Genomic DNA, 19,745 nt, shown 5'->3' with positions numbered 1-19,745 from the left:
ATTCATCCAAACCAGCTGCTTCTATGTTCTGCTGAAACATCAGAGCCAAATTCTTAAATGTGAGATCTCACCAGCCATTCTCACCACCCCCTGGGTAAAGGAGTTCCTCCTGAATTCCTTTTCGGATGTATTGGTGACTATATTATATTTATAGCCGTTAGTTTTAAACTCCCCCCTGACAAGAGTGATTTTTGAATCTCTACACCTAGATCCCTTTGTATCGCTACCATAATGAGGCATCCATTTTTCAGAGAGGAATATTACTCCCCTGATTGCATGCCCAGTAGTGTAATAGATTATCAACATAATGGCAACCTGGGCCTTAGCCAAAGGATTGTCAGAGCTCTTACTTTATCAGGTAGTACTGTCCATGATTTTAAGTGCTTGTGGACACAGATGTAACTGGATTTACTGCAGTGTAAGGAATGCTATCTGAAGGAGTTGCTGCAGGGGTCTGACTGAAATAGAGGTGACTCCACTCATTAAAAGCAGCTCACACCATGATAAATAAATAGCGGCTTGTAAGGGACAGCTGCAGACTGGCTGGCCCTGGAGAGGGTCCAGAGGAGGTTCGCGAGAACGATCCCAGGAATGAAAGGCTTAACATATGAGGAACGTTCGAGGACTCTGGGTCTACACTCGATGGAGTTTAGAAGGATGAGGGGGGATCTGATTGAAACTTACAGAATACTGAAAGGCCTGAATAGAGTGGACGTGGGGAAGATGCTTCCATTAGTAGGAGAGACTAGGACCCGAGGGCACAGCCTCAGAGTAAAGGGAAGACCTTTTAGAACAGAGATGAGGAGAAACTTCTTTAGCCAGAAAGTGGTGAATCGATGGAATTCATTGCCACAGAAGGCTGTGGAGGCCAGGCCATTGAGTGTATTTAAGACCGAGATAGGTAGGTTCTCGATTGGTAAGGGGATCAAAGGTTACGAGGAGAAGGCGGAAGAATGGGGTTGAGAAACCTATCAGCCATGATTAAATGGCGGAGCAGACTCGATGGGCCGAATGGCCTAATTTCTGCTCCTATTGTCTTATGGACTTATGAGCAGGTGGACTGGAAGGTGATCCAACAGAAAAGTGATGGATTGTACATATGGCTCAGCTGTACCAATGATCTCTGGGCACTTCAGACCTTAAGGAGAGGTCCATGAGATCTCAAATTTAAGAACTTGGCTCTGATGTTTCAGCGGAACACAGAAGCAACTGGCTTGGATGGATGGAGGTCAAAAAAGTCTGTCTCACCAATTTCACTTTGAAATACAAGAGCATGATGCTGCCCACATTCTGAGGCTGCAGTGTGTAAAGAAGCCTCAACACCACTGACAACATTCCCTACTTTACTGTATTCCTTCTGGGGATGTCGACGTTGCTAACATGGCCGGCATTTATTGCTCATTCCTATTTGCCCAAACTGAGTGGCTGGCTGGGCAATTTCAGAGGAAAGTTAAAAGTCTTCCACACTGGTGATGGACTGGAGTCATATATATGGCCCAGACCGAGAAGGACAGCAAGTTCCCTTCCCTAAAGGACATCAGCGAGCCAGTTGCCACCCCGGGTGATTTGTGCTGGCATATACTCTTTCGAGTTATCAACAGTCACAGATTGCAACCCTTTGAGTACAATCACAGTTCTTGGTTTTCCGGGAGTGGGACATGAACCCACAACCCTCTGATTCAAAGGCGAGGGTGCTATGAACTGAGCCACAGCTGACACCTCGTGCTGGCATATAGTTGCACAGGTAAGATCAAGAACTAGTCAGCAATGAGGTGAAAATCCAGGTAATCTGATTTGGGGCTATTGATTGAAGGATGAATTTCAGTCAAGGCTCCAGAGAACTCCCAGTCGTTGTTCAATTAGTGGCCTGGGATCCTTAGTGACTAATTAAAGCACTGAAGTAGGCAGTAAGACCTTAGTTTAATATCTCATTCCAAAGGACAATACTTCCAACCATGCAGCACTCTCTTAGTATTCTACCAAACGATAAACCTAGACAATGAGTTTAAACCTCGCAAAATACAACCTTTGCTTTGAGGTAACAACTAAGTCAAATTTGCAGAAGTCGGAAATTCAATGTGAAGTAATTGAAACTCTGTCTTATCAGATCCATAAAACATTTAGATAGTTTCATAGTGTTAAATTGCACTACTGGGTAGTTCACAGGGTATTTGCTTGCATATGTAATGTTGTGCTGAGTTTGTCGAGGTACACTCCCCACCAGCTAAAGCTTCCACATTTAAAACATAAAACTGCTTCCATTGACCAAAAATCATTGACCATTAAGCATTAATATTAACATCAATGTCAAAACTGTTGATTACAGTGTCCCCAGCACTCCGCCTATTTTGAGCAGAAACATGTTTTACTCACTAACTCACATCTCAAAAAGGGGTGCCGAGACTGAAACATACATAAGCAGATAAAACCTTATTAAAAACAGAAAATGCTGGAAATATGCAATAGGTCTTTCAGCATCGACCTGAAACATTAACCTTGTTTCTCTCTCCACAGATGCTCTCAGACCTGTTGACTATTTCAGCATTTTCTGTTTTTATTCAGATGTTCTCATTGCAGTATTTTGCCTTTGTAACAACTTGTTCAACAACTTTTGGTGTATTTAAACCCTTCTGATCCCCTCTGGTGTGGGGTTACAGCTTGTACTAAGCACTGATTGCAGTTTAAATAAAGCATTGAGTAAGGCAGTCTTGTTTAGTTTATTTGTGATTTACAACATTGTTATATCGTACAGTCAAAGCACTATCCCATTCTACCAGCCAATATGTATAGCAGGAAAATCATGGTCTCACATACATACCCACTATAAACAGTGGGGACTATTAGTCCATATGTAAGCAGCACTCTGCATTTGGTTGGGGTGTGGCAGGGACAATGATTTAACAGGTTCCTAGGTCTGGGACAGCGAGTGCTCTACTGGTCTGTCTCATTGCTCCCAATCACCTTTTGTGTGAATCGAGGTCCTCTAGATGTGGGTCATTATGGCAAGGAGCTCCAGGAAGGAGGCTGACAGATCTCCAGGTCCAGGTGAAGGCTGCGCACCACACGTCCAGGTCAGCATCTACTTCACATTTCCCCTGTTTATCGGTGGGAGAAAGCTGCGCTTTGACAAAGCATGGTCCTGCAAACAGTTTTTGATACACAAACTGAAAAACTACACTTGGGATTCCAAGATGTGAAGCCATTTTTAATTATGCATCTCCAAGCAGTGTCATTTATATAAAGCACAATCTGCCGCATCTGTGCAGAGGTCTGCTCTAAGTAATAAAAGCCCAGAATAATAATTCTGGGGTAACTGGAGCTATACGAACAGATAATACCATGTGTTTTGCAACTCGGAAGCTAATCTAAACTAGAACTGTAACAAACTGCTTCACACGGTATCCTGAAATCCTCCAAACTATTGCATTGCTTTCACTCAGAGTTGTCTGTATTTACTTTAATTACAAACAAGTTCTTCCTTGTTAAAACAAACAGCCTCTCGTTTGTAGCTTGAAAGCCCAGCACAGGATCATTGGTTTCCAAGCTGGCAACCTGCTGCTTGGCAACTTGCCCTACGTGCCTTGCTTCCTTCCGGTTGTAAAGTGCGGTCTGAACAGGCGTGGGCTGGCGATAAATGAAGATTCGGCGGAAACATTCACACAGAGCAGCGTAGGAGTAGTTTGGAGCGCACGTCGAAAACTTCTTCTCACGTTTAGATGCCTGAACATAGCCTGGAACGAGAAAAAGTTTTCCATTTGTTAGTATACCGAGAATGTATTTAAATAGTGTCTTTCACATCCCAGAGCACTTCACAGTCCATGGAAGTGCTTTTTGAAGTGTAATCACTGTTGTAGTGTAGGAAATATGGCAGCCATTTGTACAGCAAGATCCCACAAACAGCAATGAAATAATGGTCAGATGATTTTAATGATGTTGATTGATGGATAAATATTTCCCAGGGCACCAGTAGGGACTTCCCCTGCTCTTCTTCAAAACAGTGCAGTGGGATCTTTTACATTCATCTTTTGAGGCTGGACAGGACCTTGGGTTTAATGCCTCATCTGAAATGGTGCAGCACTGAAGTTTTAGGCTGGATTACATACTCAGTCCCTGGAGTGGGAGTGGGACTTGGACTCAAAATCTTATATAATATAATAAACTGACCAACAAAAGGTCCGTGCAGCACGACGATAGTTCTTGTCTTACCTAAAGCATTGAATGTTCCAATGTGCTCCCACATGTTCTCCTGTTGTGCGTGTGGTTGCCACAGAAGCGCATCAACATCGTGACGTAGACACAAGCAGGGCATCTCAGCCGGATCCACCACTGCTGTGAACAGATACTGGTGACTGCTCAGATTAACCTGAAGATAAAATTTAAAGACATGCTCAAACATTTATATACAGTGAGTGGGAAGGTTCAGCAGTATCCAAGCATTCTCTTGATCAAGTTTACAAGATTGTATTGATTATAAGACCTGAGCATCCATACCTTACCTCTGTAACCTCACTGATCCATGAAAAAATATATCCACATTGGCATTGGTATAGTTTTGACTCCTCAACAGGTGCTTGATTATATTTTTTATGGACTCAGGAACTTAATTACTGCAAATCATTATGTTTTAAATGCAAGGCTCCTCTATGCAACAGATTCCACAGCTTAGGCATATAATCTTTAGCCAGAAGTGCCAAGTGGATGATCCATAGTGTCCTCCTTCTGAGGTCCCCTGCATCACAGATGCCAATCTTCAGCCAATTCGATTCAATCCACATGACAAAGAAACGGCTCAAGGCACTGGATACATGGCCTGAAGATTTTAGTTCTGGAGCAACAGTCAGCCTTCTCTCCATCATCAGCAAAGTGATGGAAGGTGTTGTCGACAATGCTATCAAGTGGCACATACACAGCAATAATCTGCTCACTGGCACTCAGTTTGGTTTGCCAGCAATGCCCACATCTCATGAAAGAATTAGAAAAAACCAGGGTTCCAAGCAATTTTCACCAGTCTATGCTCACTGGTTCTCAACATTACACACCTCTATTGAATGCCAAGGCATCTTACTTCTAGAATAGCTGACAGCTTTCTTTTCCCTGTTAGGAAGGTGGGAGGGGAATTCGTAAAAATTGATGGCCTTCATTGAGAATAAAACATATGCTAATGTTGACTAGTTCAGACAGCAGGAACAAAACTTCACAATGAGAGACCACTTTCCCGTGACTTTTCAATGATTTCAACCTCTGTACTGGTATATAAATGCCTTTAAAAGTTTCAGACCCCAGATGAACAGCTGAGGCTTTTCCACTAAACAACCATTACAATGAATTCACTAACGTTTAAACATTTTGCTAAACATGTCCAAATTCATGTTTTGATAGACTGCTTCAGACAGTATTTTCCAAATAACTACCTTTTGCATTTGACATTTAATATTGTTACAATCTCTGTAAAGAACGATAACTTTTTAAAAGATATTTGAATTTTCAGTGACCAACTGAAAGGATCACACAACAGGATTTCAAATGTTAAGACTTTTATTCCTTGAAAGATTGCTTTTCTCTAGCCCAAGTTAGGTGAATCTTCCAGTCTTCTTTAGATCCTCATGATCTCGATCTCTTCAATCTAAGCGCAAGCTCCCACCCACATTCTGCCTGGTGAACAACAGGGTCGGCATTTTCTCTGCCTTAAGTGCAAGATTAGCTGCCTCTATTTCCTGCTCTCTCTCTCAGATTTTTGCGGACTGACTTGTGTCTGCGAGTTTCAGTGATACCTTGGGAAACACTGTAACCTGATACTACAATGGCTTTCTATGGATTTTTCCCTTCTCAAAGCTCATCTCCATGGCAACATAAATCATATGGATGCCTTGTATCAAGGTAATAATGCAATTAGCTATCCTCTAGACCCTCAACTCTATATTCTATATTGGAATTCAATAGACAGTTTACAATCATTTATAAAACCTGACATTCCTAACACCTTCCTGTGAACTTGGAGGCTAACAGTCTGTCCACAGTCAGCACAACTGCTCTTGCCATTTTCCACGGGTGTGAACATCTTGCATCTTCTCAGCGAGTCTCTTGACTTGGGCCCCTCTTGTTCATAGCAACATGCCACTCAGGCTTGCTGTTGAATAGAATTCAGAACAGGTCACATGACTCCCCTCCATTCCTCAATTATACCCTAGATTAAAGAGACAATCCCAAAACGTAACAATTTTGTAAGCTTTGTACAAGTACAATAACCAGAAGTGGGGAGTTTTGAATAACCGCTAATGGGTAATGCGACTGTTCTGAATCTACATTAATAATTTAGGTACAAAAATTCAACGTAAAATGGTGAAGTTCACAGATGATATTAAACGACAGGCAGCAAACAAAGTAGCTAGAGACCTACAATAGGAGATAGATTAAATCTGCAATTAAATAAATCAATGGTGGGTGAAATTCAATAGAGGTAAGTGCAAGATGCTATACAGTGCAAGGAAAAGCCAATGTCACAGGTATAATTTGGACAGTATAAGTGAAGTAGAAAAGGATAAATGGCATGTAAGATTCTTCAATAAAGATGTTAAATCACTGGGAAGCAGCAGCAAGAACAGGGAATGGATGCATAATTATACAGCTAGATCCATTAGGATAGAAAATGTCATACGAGTACGATACGGTTACTGGGTCATATTACACCTTGAGTGGTGCATTTAGTTTCGGTTGCAAAAACCTTTAAACCATGGAGTTAGTGCAGAAGACAACCAAAAGGCTGATCTCCAGCATCAAAGGAACAGGAGAAAATGTCTTGAAAGGAAGTGAGTAACAGCAGATATTATACAACTAAAGGTCACGGATGCAGTTAATCTCGTCTCTGGCACCTTTACCAATTACCTCAAGGATTAAGGGAAAACATTGGAAATGCTGAATACAGGACTGCCATGGGTGCTCTGCATAGGTGGCTCCTTCCACTGTCAGGTCAGCATCAGGCTTCCAGCATATTACTTAGCAAGTTATCGAGCTGAAACAACTGTGACAAGGTGAACTCATGGAGCTGTGCTGTTCAGGATGATTTACCAGGCCTCTGCCACAAGTGGAGGAATGTACTTTTTAAGAAGTTCACAATTTATATTCCCGAAATTGGCTGTTTAAAACTTCTAGATGCCAAATAGCGCTTAATGGTTTTATCACCATTAACTGTAATCTCAGATTATAAAACTGGTGTGAAATAGAAAGAAAATCCCAGATCAACTGCCACAATCTTTACCTCAGAAAAAGCAGCAAAATCAACATGCCTGCGCTCTCTGACAAATACCTGTGCCTAACAGAATGACCTGGATTTTATGATAGTAATGAAGGTGCGATTGTCAGTGTTTGCAGTCATTACTCCTCTGAAGCTGACAGCAACTTCTGGCTTCTGCACAGGTGCAGTTAAAATCCAGAAGTTGCTGTCAGTAATTCACTGCTTCTCCATAGATTGCGCTTTGAATTCCCTCCAGACTACAATCAAATAGAAATCTCTGAACTGACAACTTGTCCGTTTACGCTATTAGTTTTGTTGCAAAAGCTCTTGAAAAAGTTACATCTTATTGAATGAGGTGTAACAGGGTTTTGAAACAGATCACTAAGTTCAAAATTATTGAACAACCTTTCTGTCCCTGCAAACCTAATTATATACTTATGGAATGTCAATTTTTTCCATTATGATAGAAATAAAATCACATTTTTACAATATATATTTTTTTAAGTTTATATTTCAGCCTCCACCTTAATCCCATGTATGTGTCCCTCTTTTGCTCTTACTAAAATTGAACTAAAAGTGTAGGATTCTAGGGCATCTTACTTCCTGCGTTGCTGTCTGTGAGAATACTTCAATGTTTATCCTGCTGTTTATCCTGCTTGCTGATGTCACTGCTGCTAGACACCTAGCAACAGTGACATCATCAAGCTTGGCACCAAATTCAAACTGATGTCAAGGAAGGGGAAATCCACACCATAGAGATCACTAAATCTTTGTGGGCAGCTTTGTTCGCTGTCAGTGGCAAGCACCATTGCTTTACCCCTGATTGCAAAATCCATGCCACTGTGCTCCATTACAACTCAATTTAAAAATTCAACACAGCTGGATCAAATGAGATGTTTCTACCCGACAGGCTAGCCAGCCCCAGTACCATTTGCTGTCGTGATTGTGGAGGTCATGGTCAACTGATAGGGGAAGACGCCAATGAAGAGAAAGGGCTGCCAGGTTGGGGATGGGGCATGAGAAGGAGGTGCCATTGAGAGGGATAGAGGGAAAGGCTCTTGATAGAAGAGGAACATAATGCAGTAACTTTTTATATTGTCCAGCGGTGGCACTGACGAACTGGGATTGGGTGGGGAGGCGCAGGAAGGGGAAGAGAGAGTGATGATCTTTCTGGAAGGCTGTAGAATGGGAAAATGGAGTCAAGAAAAACTGGCAGAAAATCCTAGGATTGGGAGATATGATTAGATCATGAACAAAGGGGCTATGTTATGAATAGTAGCTGCACATACACAGTCCACTGCAGAAAGGTATACCATGGAAGATGGATTACCACCTCAGGCTCCTCAATCCCAAACACATTTCTGAGTTAAAAAAAAATTAACAAATGCACTTATATATATTTTCAGTAGTGTGTGTGAAAACAAACACAAAAATTAAAACGTTAATTGCATGCGAGTAATTTTAAAAATCTGAATGAGCCAAACAACTAAGTAATCAACACACATGTGACAGAACTTAGCCTGGAATCCTTAATATATTGTCTTTATTCATTCACGGGATGTGGGTGTCGCTTGCTAGGCCAGCATTTATTGCCCATCCCTAACTGCTCTTGAGAAGGCGGTGGTGAGCTGCTTTCTTGAACCGCTGCAATCCATGTGGTGTGGGTACACCCACAGTGCTGTTAGGATGGAAGCTCCAGGAATTTGGCCCAGCAACAGTGAAGGAACGGTGATATATTTCCAAGTCAGGATGGTGTGCGACTTGAAGAGGAACTTCCAGGTGGGGGTGTTGCCATGTGTCTGCTGCCCTTGTCCTTCTAGATGGAAGCGGCCAAGGGTTTGGAAGGTGCTGTCAAAGAAGCCTTGGCGAGTTCCTGCATTGCATCTTGTAGATGGTACACACTGCTGCCACTGTGTGTCGGTAGTGGAGGGCGTGAATGTTTATTGTGGTGTAAGGGGTGCCAGTCAAGCCGGCTGCTGTTTATTATCATTACCAAAGTATGAAGCAGGAAGTGTGAAGGATGGGAAATGCGTCACCCACAGTGCTCACAATAAACCAGCGTTGTCTTACAAGGACAACAATGTAGTTTGTAAAACAGTGTTATTCTCCACATGAGATTGTAAACTATTCCAGTTCCACCATCGAGACTTGAGCACAACATCTCCAAAGAAAGACGCGCACGTGTACATCGCCTTTCACAACCTCAGAATGTCCCAAAGTGCTTTAAAATCAATAAAGTACGTTTGAAATATAATTACTCTTGTAATATAGGAAATGCCTCAGCCAGATTGCACACAGCAAGATCCCACAAACAGCAATGAGAGAAATGATCAAATAATCTGTATTAGTAGTACTGATTGAGGGATATATATTGACTGGGGAGAACTTACTGGTTCTTTGAAACAGTGCCATGGAATCCTTTACATCCTGCTGAGAAAACATATGGGACCTTGGTTTAACATCTGGAGGTGGCACCTCTGACAGTGCAGCACTCCCTCAGTATTTCACTGGGAGTGTCACCCTAGACTTTGTGCTCAAGTCTCTGGAGTGGAGCTTGAACCCACAACCTTCTGACTCAGATGCGAGCATGCTACCAACTGAACCACAACTGGCACCATACATTAAACCAATCTGTATCTTCCTTTTCTACTAAAGTCTGTATAACCATACTGCATGTTATCAATCATGTTCTGCTTAAGGCTTCTATTAAGACAAGCCTCATTATCTACTAGGCCCCACGTGACTTAGGGAAGGATTTACGATAGGGGATATAATTGACAGGCATAGTAAAAGGAACTAGGTTATGAAACAAGTAATTTTGGTAAAAATCTTTCCATTAAGTAACAAATTAATGAAGAATTCATAGATTTTGTACCGTTAAAACTTCATTTATCATTTAATGTTGAGGTTAAGACAGATGTTAGGATCATGAGAGATAACAGATGTGACAAGCAAAGGGAAACTGAAAACAGCTAAATACTAAGACCAGCAAGCAGTGGTTTCTTAAACACCATAAATTAATATTTCAGTATGGGGCAGTATAAAACATTTTCAACTTCAGACTGACATTTTGTTTTCCAAATTTAAGACAAAATACATCAGAATATAGATTTTAAACAAAAAACCTGGCAAAGGATGACTCAATAGACAAAGCACCGGATAGCACAATGTTTTGATTCTTGGTCGGTGAATTCTTTATTTGTGCTTTACCCCAAATCCAAATGTCCTTTTTCTCCAGTGGAACCTTTGTCTGTCCTACAAAGCTGGGGATATTGGGCACTTTTCTGGGGAAGGGGCTACACAGGTTAAACTGGAAGGTCAAGTGCACATGCAGATAGAACCTAACCATAATGAGATATCTCAGACACAAAGCAAGCAGAGAATAAAAAGAACCATGCACAACAGATCCCTCTAAGCTGTGCATGTGTGCATCCATGCAGCAAACATGAAGGCACTGCAGAGGCCACTCACAAACTGTCCCCTCCAAGATACTGCACATATGCAGCCGCGTAAAATAAATTTAAAACGTGCCGCACATTAATCTAAACAGGCTGCACACAATAAAGAAAATCTAGAGGAATCATTGCCATGCATCTGGCATGCCCACTGAGAGTCGCAGGAAGTAGATAATGACAACGGGATGCAAGGCAAGAGTCAACAACTTGTATTTATATAGCAACTTCAATATGGAAAAGTACCCCCAAATGCTTCCAAAACTAAGGATAAGCTCTGTGCATGACCAAAAAAAGGACAATAATAAATAAACTTTATTTTTACTAGGAACTAACTTTTATGAACAAACTACATATTTCTTCTTTCAAAACGAGGACTTTTTAAAAAGAAGCTCGAATCATAGTGGAAAACCTTTCATTTCAAAATGGGTGCTCGCTAATGGTTTCTGAGAAGCAATTTTACAGCATGAAACATGGGAGATGGAAGGACTAACATCAGTAACCAGATATCTCTAACCTTTTAGATTCTCCCTAATTCAGTCGTGTGAATGAAAAATCCAATGGATGCAGAACAGCCTCAGAATATTATACTCTATGTGTTATTTAAAAAAAGCATATTCCATGCAGGCACAATACTTCACAGAGTTAAGTCCATTATCTGTCTTTCACAGATTAAATTATAAATTCCCCTTAAAGCAATATGACTTAAATTTCATTCTGCTTCCCAGCAATAGTTGGCACACAATATATTTTTAAAGTAAGACATATGGGTGCTTCTAGAAGGGAAAAACCAGATGAGTATTAACGTGACAGGTTTATTAACACACTGGTACAAGGAATATCAATCTAGCTTGTCTGTGAACTGAGGAACAGATAAAGCGTGGTCATTTTTCAGAAAAGTCTAGATTTAATGCAATATGCAAACTACTGAATGATCACAAAACATTAATATTGTTAGAGATTGTCTCAGTTACTGATACTCACTGGGGTAATTCTTTTATTCATTAGCACTCTATGTGTGGAATTTCATGAGCCAGGAGAGGATGATTGCCCATTAAAATAGGATAGAAATAAGTGTGCATTCACAGAAACATAGAGCACAGGAGGCCACCATTCAGCCCATCGTGCCTGTTCCGGCTCTTTGAAAGAGCTATCCAATTCTTTCCACTCCCCTGTTCTTTCCACCTAGCTCCGCAATTTTTTTTTCCTTTTTATAGCCAATTCTCTTTTGTAAGCTTCTGCTGAAATGAAGCAAGCAAGGAAACCTGTGTAGCCTGTCCACCTCAGACAGGCTGTGTGCATTTCTGAAACATGCAGGAGAGTTCACCTCCTGCGCTGACCACAAGCAAATATTGAAGCCCTCATGGGGCCTCAAAAAGGGTCATCAAGTATGAAGGAGCAACACCAAATGTTACTTTTAGCTTTATTTGATGGCTGAACAGGAATGAAAAATGGCAAATGCAGATTGAAAAAAATAGCGAGTAATTTGATAACTTAGTTTTAATGATAGTTCCAGCAGGCCTAGTGTGAAAGTTAGTTAAAAGCAAAATGCTGCAGATGCTGGAAACCTGAAACAAACACAGAAAATGCTGGAAAAACTCAGCAGGTTTGACAGCACCTATGGAGTGAGAAACAGAGCTGATGTTTCGAGTCTGTATGGCCCTTCTCCACAGCTACTGAAAGTTAGTTGCCTGAATTGACTGGGTAATACTGCACAGGATCTTTGTTCCTGATTAGTAGTTTTACTGTTTACTAGCTGTTCAGGTATATGAATAAATCAGCACAAAATTAACAGGTCCCGTTACTCAAGCCAAACATGAAAGCGTAAGGGAGAGTGTTCATACTTAAGGTGTGGTGTATGCTTTATCAAAACTTAATATAGGTAGGTGTTACTACATGCTTTTGGGGAAAAACTACTACTAAAGCCCATCTGTTGCAAAGAATAATTCTATCTGGACACAATGTTCTTCAAATGGCAATACAGTACTAGGCTCATAGTGAATTTTAAAGTGCTCCTCCTTAAAACTAGTCAATTTTAAACTAGCATTTTAAGTTATTAAGAAACAAAATAAATGGCACCTTAAACTATGGTAAACTAAATTACAATTTAAATTTCCAAGGATATACATCCTATCGAAAAGATAGGCAGGTTGGCAGAGGGGGTGGGGTTGCTTTGTTAGTAAGAAATGAAATTAAATCGATAACAAGAAATGACGTAGGGTGAGATGATGTAGAATCTGTGTGGGTAGAGTTGAGGAACCGCAAAGGTAAAAAAAACCATAATGGGAGTTATGTACAGACAGTAGTCAGGATGTGGGGCACAAGATACACCAGGAGATAGAAAAGGCGTGTAAGAAAGGCAAGGTTACAGTGATCATGGGGGATTTCAATATGCAGGTAGACTGGGAAAATCAGGTTGGTAGTGGATCCCAAGAAAAGGAATTTGTGGAATGTCTATGAGATGCCTTTTTGGAGCAGCTTGTGGTGGAGCCCACTAGGGAACAGGCAATTCTAGATTTAGTGATGTGTAATCAGGCAGATTTGATAAGGGAGCTTAAGGTGAAGGAACCCTTAGGAGGAAGTGACCATAATATGATAGAATTTACCCTGCAATTTGAGAGGAAAAAGCTGGAATCAGATGTAACGGTATTACAGTTGAATAAAGGCAACTACAGAGGCATGAGGAAGGAGCTGGCCAGAATTGACTGGGAGATGAGCCTAGCAGGAAAGACAATGGAACAGCAATGGCAGGAGTTTCTGGGAGTAATTTGGGAGACACAGCAAAAATTCATCCCTGGGAAGAAGCAGCATACTAAAGGGAGGATGAGGCAACCATGGCTGACAAGGGAGGTCAGGAACAGCATAAAAGCTAAAGAGAAAGCATACAATGTGGCGAAGAGCAGTGGGAAACCAGGGGGTTGGGAAGCCTACAAAGACCAACAGAGGACAACTAAAAAAGAAATAAGGAGAGAGAAGATTAAATATGAGGGTAAACTAGCCAGTAATGTAAAAGAAGATTGCAAGAGTTTTTTTAGATATATAAAGGGTAAGAGAGAGGCAAAAGTGGACATTGGGCCGCTGGAAAATGACGCTGGAGAAGTAGTGGGGAACAAAGAAATGGCGGAGGAATTGAATAGGTACTTTGCGTCAGTCTTCACAGTGGAAGACACGAGTGACATCCCCAAAGTTCAAGAGAGTCGGGGGGCAGAGGTGAGTATGGTGGTCATTACCAAAGAGAAGGTGCTAGGAAAACTGAAAGGTCTGAAGGTGGATAAATCACCTGGACCAGATGGATTACACCCCAGAGTTCTGAAGGAGATAGCTTAAGAGATAGTGGAGGCGTTAGTGGTGATCTTTCAGGAATCACTGGAGTCAGGGAGGGTCCCAGAAGACTGGAAAATCGCTAATGTAACCCCCCGTTTAAGGGAGTGAGGCAAAAGACGGGAAATTACAGGCCGATTAGCCTGACGTCGGTCGTTGGTAAGATTTTAGAGTCCGTTATTAAGGATGAGATTTCAGAATACTTGGAAGTGCATGGTAAAATCGGGCAAAGTCAGCATGGTTTCATCAAGGGAAGGTCATGCCTGACAAATCTGTTAGAATTCTTTGAGGAGGTAACGAGTAGGTTAGACAAAGGAGAGCCAATGGATGTTATCTACATGGACTTCCAGAAGGCCTTTGACAAGGTGCCGCACAGGGGGCTGCTCAGTAAGATAAGAGCCCATGGTGTTAGAGGCAAGGTATTAGCATGGATAGAAGATTGGCTGTCTGGCAGGAGGCAGAGAGTGGGGATAAGGGGGTCCTTCTCAGGATGGCGGCCGGTGACTAGTGGAGTTCCGCAAGGGTCAGTGTTAGGACCACAACTTTTCACTTTATACATTAATGATCTAGATGAAGGAACTGAGGGCATCCTGGCTAAGTTTGCAGATGATACAAAGATAGGAAGGAGGGACAGGTAGTATTGAGGAGGCGGGGAGGCTGCAGAAGGATTTGGACAGGTTTGGAGAATGGGCAAAGAAGTGGTAGATGGAATACAACGTGGGGAAATGTGAGGTCATGCACTTTGGTAGGAAGAATAGAGGCATAGACTATTTTCTAAATGGGGAGAGAATTCAGAAATCTGGAGTGCAAAGGGACTTGGGAGTCCTAGTCCAGGATTCTCTTAAGGTTAACTTGCAGGTTGAGTCGTTAGTTAGGAAGGCAAATGCAATGTTGGCATTTATTTCGAGAGGACTAGAATATAAAAGCAGGGATGTGCTGCTGAGGCTTTATAAGGCTCTGGTCAGACCACATTTAGAATATTGTGAGCAATTTTGGGCCCTGTATCTCAGGAAGGATGTGCTGGCCCTGGAGAGGGTCCAGAGGAGGTTCACGAGAATGATCCCAGGAATAAAAGGCTTAACATATGAGGAACGTTTGAGGACTCTGGGTCTATAGTCGATGGAGTTTAGAAGGATGAGGGGGGATCTGATTGAAACTTAGAGAATACTGAAAGGCCTGGATAGAGTGGACGTGGGGAAGATGTTTCCATTAGTAGGAGAGACTAGGACCCGAGGACACAGCCTCAGAGTAAAGGGAAGACCTTTTAGAACAGAGATGAGGAGAAACTTCTTTAGACAGAGAGTGGTGAATCTATGGAATTCATTGCCACAGAAGGCTGTGGAGGCCAGGTCATTGAGTGTATTTAAGACCGAGATAGATAGGTTCTTGATTGATAAGGGGATCAAAGGTTACGGGGAGAAGGCGGGAGAATGGGGTTGAGAAACTTATCAGCCATGATTGAATGGTGGAGCAGACTCGATGGGCCGATTGGCCTAATTTCTGCTCCCATGTCTTATGGTCTTATGGTCTAATTACAGTATCACTTATACAATTGATTTGTGCCTGTCAAGGTACTGGTGTTCAAATAAACCACTTTACTTCATCAGAAGTTCAGCTGCTGCATCATTTGGATATCATACATCCAAGAAGCACTTCACTGAAGTAGAACAGTGTTAATGGACCAGCAAGGAATCTAGTTTAACAACTGAATCACTACATTTCATCAATGTATAAGCATCCCAATCTGCATATTCTAGTTTCAGTTCTTCCTCTGTGAGGCGAAGCATTAATCGTTTTGTCGCACTGCTTCCATCAGGCATTCTTAATATGCATGATGCAATCATTTTTCAATTTCTGTATGGTGATCTTTCTATGGAATGTGGCTTCACTGTGCTCCATCACACAAATTTTCATCATTGGCAGTAGAAGTGATTAGCTTCCATATAGTATACTGCTACTGCACGCACATATTGATTAGCTCCTGGGATCTGCTATATGACAGGCCAATCTAAACAGGTTGACAACTAGCGGTGTTTGACATCCCAAGGCAAAAAGAACAAAATAAAGTGTATAGTTTTCAATCTTCATTATTCCTAGCATACTGACAGGTATTCAGGTGTTCTCTGACATACTACAGTTAACTGCATGTTGTATACAAACTCACCTTCACACCAGTGCAATGCATTTTTTGTGGGTCACTTCATGAAAGAGAGGCCATTTCAACAATCTTAAAAACCCAGTAGCACTGAAGATGTTGCTTAATGTGCTGGTGCCAACAGCTGATTGAGTATTTCCAGCACAAATTATTTAGAATATATTTTCCCACTAAATCTTGTTAGCAAAACATTTCTAATATGCTCAGGGCCAAATAGGGTTTTAAAACACAATATTGGTTATTATAAACACACTTCCCTAAACCTAGTCAGGGGGTTTCAATAACTTGGGCTTTGCTTAAAAAAGATTCTGTCAGTTCTAAAATTACATAAAACGGTTTCAGATAGAAAAATCAGCAAATTGCAGCCTCTCTTCTGGCTGCAGTTACAAATAATGTATATTACAAAACTGTTAATCTAACCATTATTAACACATCTATCTTGTTTCTACTGTAGGTCAAGTCAGGCAATAAAAAGTAACTGTGTACAGAAGATTCCTGCAAGTGCAATTGATTCAAACTTCTGAATCAATCTCAAACCATGAATGAGAAAATCTCTCGCTTGTCAGTTTTGTAAGATTATCAATCTAGCAGGGACCTGTGCTGATTGCCTTATTGCCCTGTATGGGCATAGTGAGAGGCCAGCCCAGCTGCTGCCAGACAGGGCAGCAGACCCTACCTAGGTGTTGTCCATGGCAGCAGCTTACAATTGCTTTCAACAGGAGAGCAGGGGTGCTGGAGACATTCAAATTTCTTCCAAAAGGGCTTCAAAGGCATCTCGGGTTCAAGGGCATGGTTTTACTTATTTTGGGGTATTTCAAAGAAAGACATGTAAGCTAAATGGGGTATGAGATCCCAAAGGATCTCCCGTTAAAGGTGTGGGAGCACATTTGGAGTGGCAGCAGGAGCTCCACCTCCTGACAACAGCAGCAATAAGAGAGGCAATGACACACCAGGTTAAAACTTTCTGCCGATACAAAGGGAAAGAAAATGAGTAAAAGCAGGTTAACAAACAGGCAGCAGGTAGGATTTATTGCAGAGAATTGCAACGTAAGACATTCTGGGAGAAACAATAAAGAAGGCGAGTGTAAAGACACTGAAGGAGGTAGATGAACATGGATACCAAGTGTGTAGCTCCCCAAAAGTGAGGGTACAAGTAGATAAAACCATTAAAAAAGCCAGCATAATTTTAGGTTTACAGAAAGAGTATATAGAATAAGAATAAATAAGTAATGATAAACATGTACAAATCTTCAGTTATTGTAGCATGTGCAGAATTAGGCATTCATTATAGAAAGAACATTCAAACCCTAGTATACTATACACATTCACCAGGATGGTGCCAAGATAAAAAAAACTATAGTTATAAGAGACCCAAGATACTGGGACTATTTCCACTGAAGCGAAGGAGGAGATTTAATAACGTTTTTTTTTAAATTATGAAGTGTTTTGGTTAAATGAATAAGGGAAGGCTATCTTTTCTGATGGGTCATCAATTTAAAATAGCCAACAACAGGTTATGTAGAGAGGTTAGCCCAATATTTTTTTTTAAACTTACAAGCATGTAGGAACATGGAATGTTCTGGCACAAGGAATATTTGGGGCAGAAATCACTGTACATTTTAAAGGGGAAAAAAATGGATAAAATTTGAAGCAGCGGGATTAGTTTTGAATTGCTCCAGCAAAGGGCTGGCAAAGACTAAATTGCCTTCTCGTGTGTTGTAAACTTCTATGATACAGTAGCTGGCAAAACAAACGGAAGATGAAAATAAATCACTTTGACTGTGATGATGCAGTAAGGCGAATGTTCTATTTGCATTTCAAAAATAACAAGTCTGGAATATTTATCAATATGTTCCACCATAATACTTAAAAACAAGGTAAAACATGGGTCATACTTCTAACTTAGAACTATTTTGACGATGATGTGCTAGATTGTCAGGAATAGTTTTGATCCATCGTTGGACAAATCATATCTCAGGTTTAGCCCATTATTTAATATCAGGTTGCTTTGAACCTGGAGTGGGATAAGTACATTTTCCATTGCTGCTTCTGAAAGGTTCTGCAATTTCCCTCCAAGTCTTCCTTCACAGTGATGGAATGACTCAAATCAACCCTATTCTATTCATTTATACCTGAATCATACATAACGCCTCCCCTGCAAGACATTACTCATGAGTTATTGATATCGGGCGATTGAAAATTCAGGCCTCCCATCTGGCAGAAACAGAAATGAATGCCCGAAGATGGGAGGCAATGACTTACTGCCCTATTCCCAAGAGACTGCGGCAATGTTCCCTGGCAGACACAAGTCAGGCAGTGGGGCCATTTAACATGCTAATTGGTGCCCTGTTATATATATTGATAGGCATTTTTTGACTGACCATGGTGGAGTTTTTTTTTTATTCATTCATGGGAGGTGGGCTTTGTTGGCTGGGCCAGCATTTATTGCCCATCCCTAATTGCCCTTGAGAAGGTGGTGGTGAGCTGCCTTCTTGAACCGCTGCAGTCCATGTGGTGTAGGTACACCCACAGTGCTGTTAGGAAGGGAGTTCCAGGATTTTGACCCAGCAACACCACGCTGGCCTGATGATTTCCTTCAAGTTCCACAAAATGAGCTGCTCTGACTACCTATCTTCTTCCGAGCCACATGATATATCAACAGCCAAAGGTTGTGTCAGCAAACCTGAGTCAGAAGAAAACAAAAACAGAACCACCCGGAAAATCTCAGCAGGTCTGGCAGCATCGGCGGAGAAGAAAAGAGTCGACGTTTCGAGTCCTCATGACCCTTCAACAGAAGGGTCATGAGGACTCGAAACGTCGACTCTTTTCTTCTCCGCCGACGCTGCCAGACCTGCTGAGTTTTTCCGGGTGGTTCTGTTTTTGTTTTGGATTTCCAGCATCCGCAGTAATTTTTTGTTTTTATCTCTGAGTCAGAAGGTTGGAGGTTCAAGTCCCATTCCAGAGATTTGAACTCAAAAATCAAGGCCCTCATTCCCAGTGCAGCACTGAGGGAGTCCTGCACTGCTAGGGGTACCATCTTTTGGATGAGGTATTAAACAGAGGCCCGAGGTCTACTCTCTCAGGTGGATGCAAAGGATCCCACACCACAATTTGTGAGAAAAGCAGGGGAGTTCTCCCTGGTGTTCTGGACAATAGTTATCTATCCATCAGTGCCACTAAAAAATGATCTGGTTACTATCACATTACAAGAACTCCTACACTACAACAGTGATTACACTTCAAAAGGACTTGAATTGGCTGTACCGCACTTTGGGGCGTTCTGAGGCCATGAAAGGCGTTACTGAAATGCAAGTCTTTCATTTTCTTTTCTCCAAGCCAGTTTGCTGTCCTGAGTTTCTTGCTCACGGGACGCAGCCTGTGTCCCATGCGCTATGTGGGTCGTCTTTTGATACAGAACAGGATTCCCGCCAGATATCAGTCAGGCGCCTAAAAGCTTGCTCACTAGATAAATCACCCCAGTGATTAGGTTGCACATCAGATTAATCGATTGAAATCAGCTGCAAACTGACTAAAAGTATATTATGGGGAACATAGCCCAGCAGGAGTTAGTGCATGCCTGGGAACT

At 41.6% G+C, this 19,745-nt stretch overlaps 1 protein-coding gene across 2 annotated transcripts in view; it reads right to left on the bottom strand.

The window, feature by feature from the left end:
* Positions 1 to 3,178: 3,178 nt before the first annotated feature.
* nudcd1 (NudC domain containing 1) overlaps positions 3,179 to 19,745 on the bottom strand; it is a 107,086-nt gene continuing 90,519 nt past the window's right edge. For both annotated transcript variants that reach the window (XM_078539817.1, XM_078539818.1), the window contains 2 exons: positions 4,207 to 4,363; positions 3,179 to 3,731 (listed from right to left, as the gene is read on the bottom strand). In XM_078539817.1, the coding sequence (XP_078395943.1) occupies positions 3,433 to 3,731; positions 4,207 to 4,363 (456 nt within the window). In that variant the 3' untranslated portion in view covers positions 3,179 to 3,432. The remainder of the gene's footprint in view (positions 3,732 to 4,206; positions 4,364 to 19,745) is intronic.

Source organism: Cetorhinus maximus, chromosome 4 (genome assembly GCF_964194155.1).
Source record: "Cetorhinus maximus chromosome 4, sCetMax3.hap1.1, whole genome shotgun sequence".
Classification (NCBI taxonomy): Eukaryota; Metazoa; Chordata; class Chondrichthyes; order Lamniformes; family Cetorhinidae; genus Cetorhinus; species Cetorhinus maximus.
The sequence above is the reverse complement of the archived record's forward strand: the minus strand, read 5'-3'. Positions and strand labels throughout refer to the sequence as shown.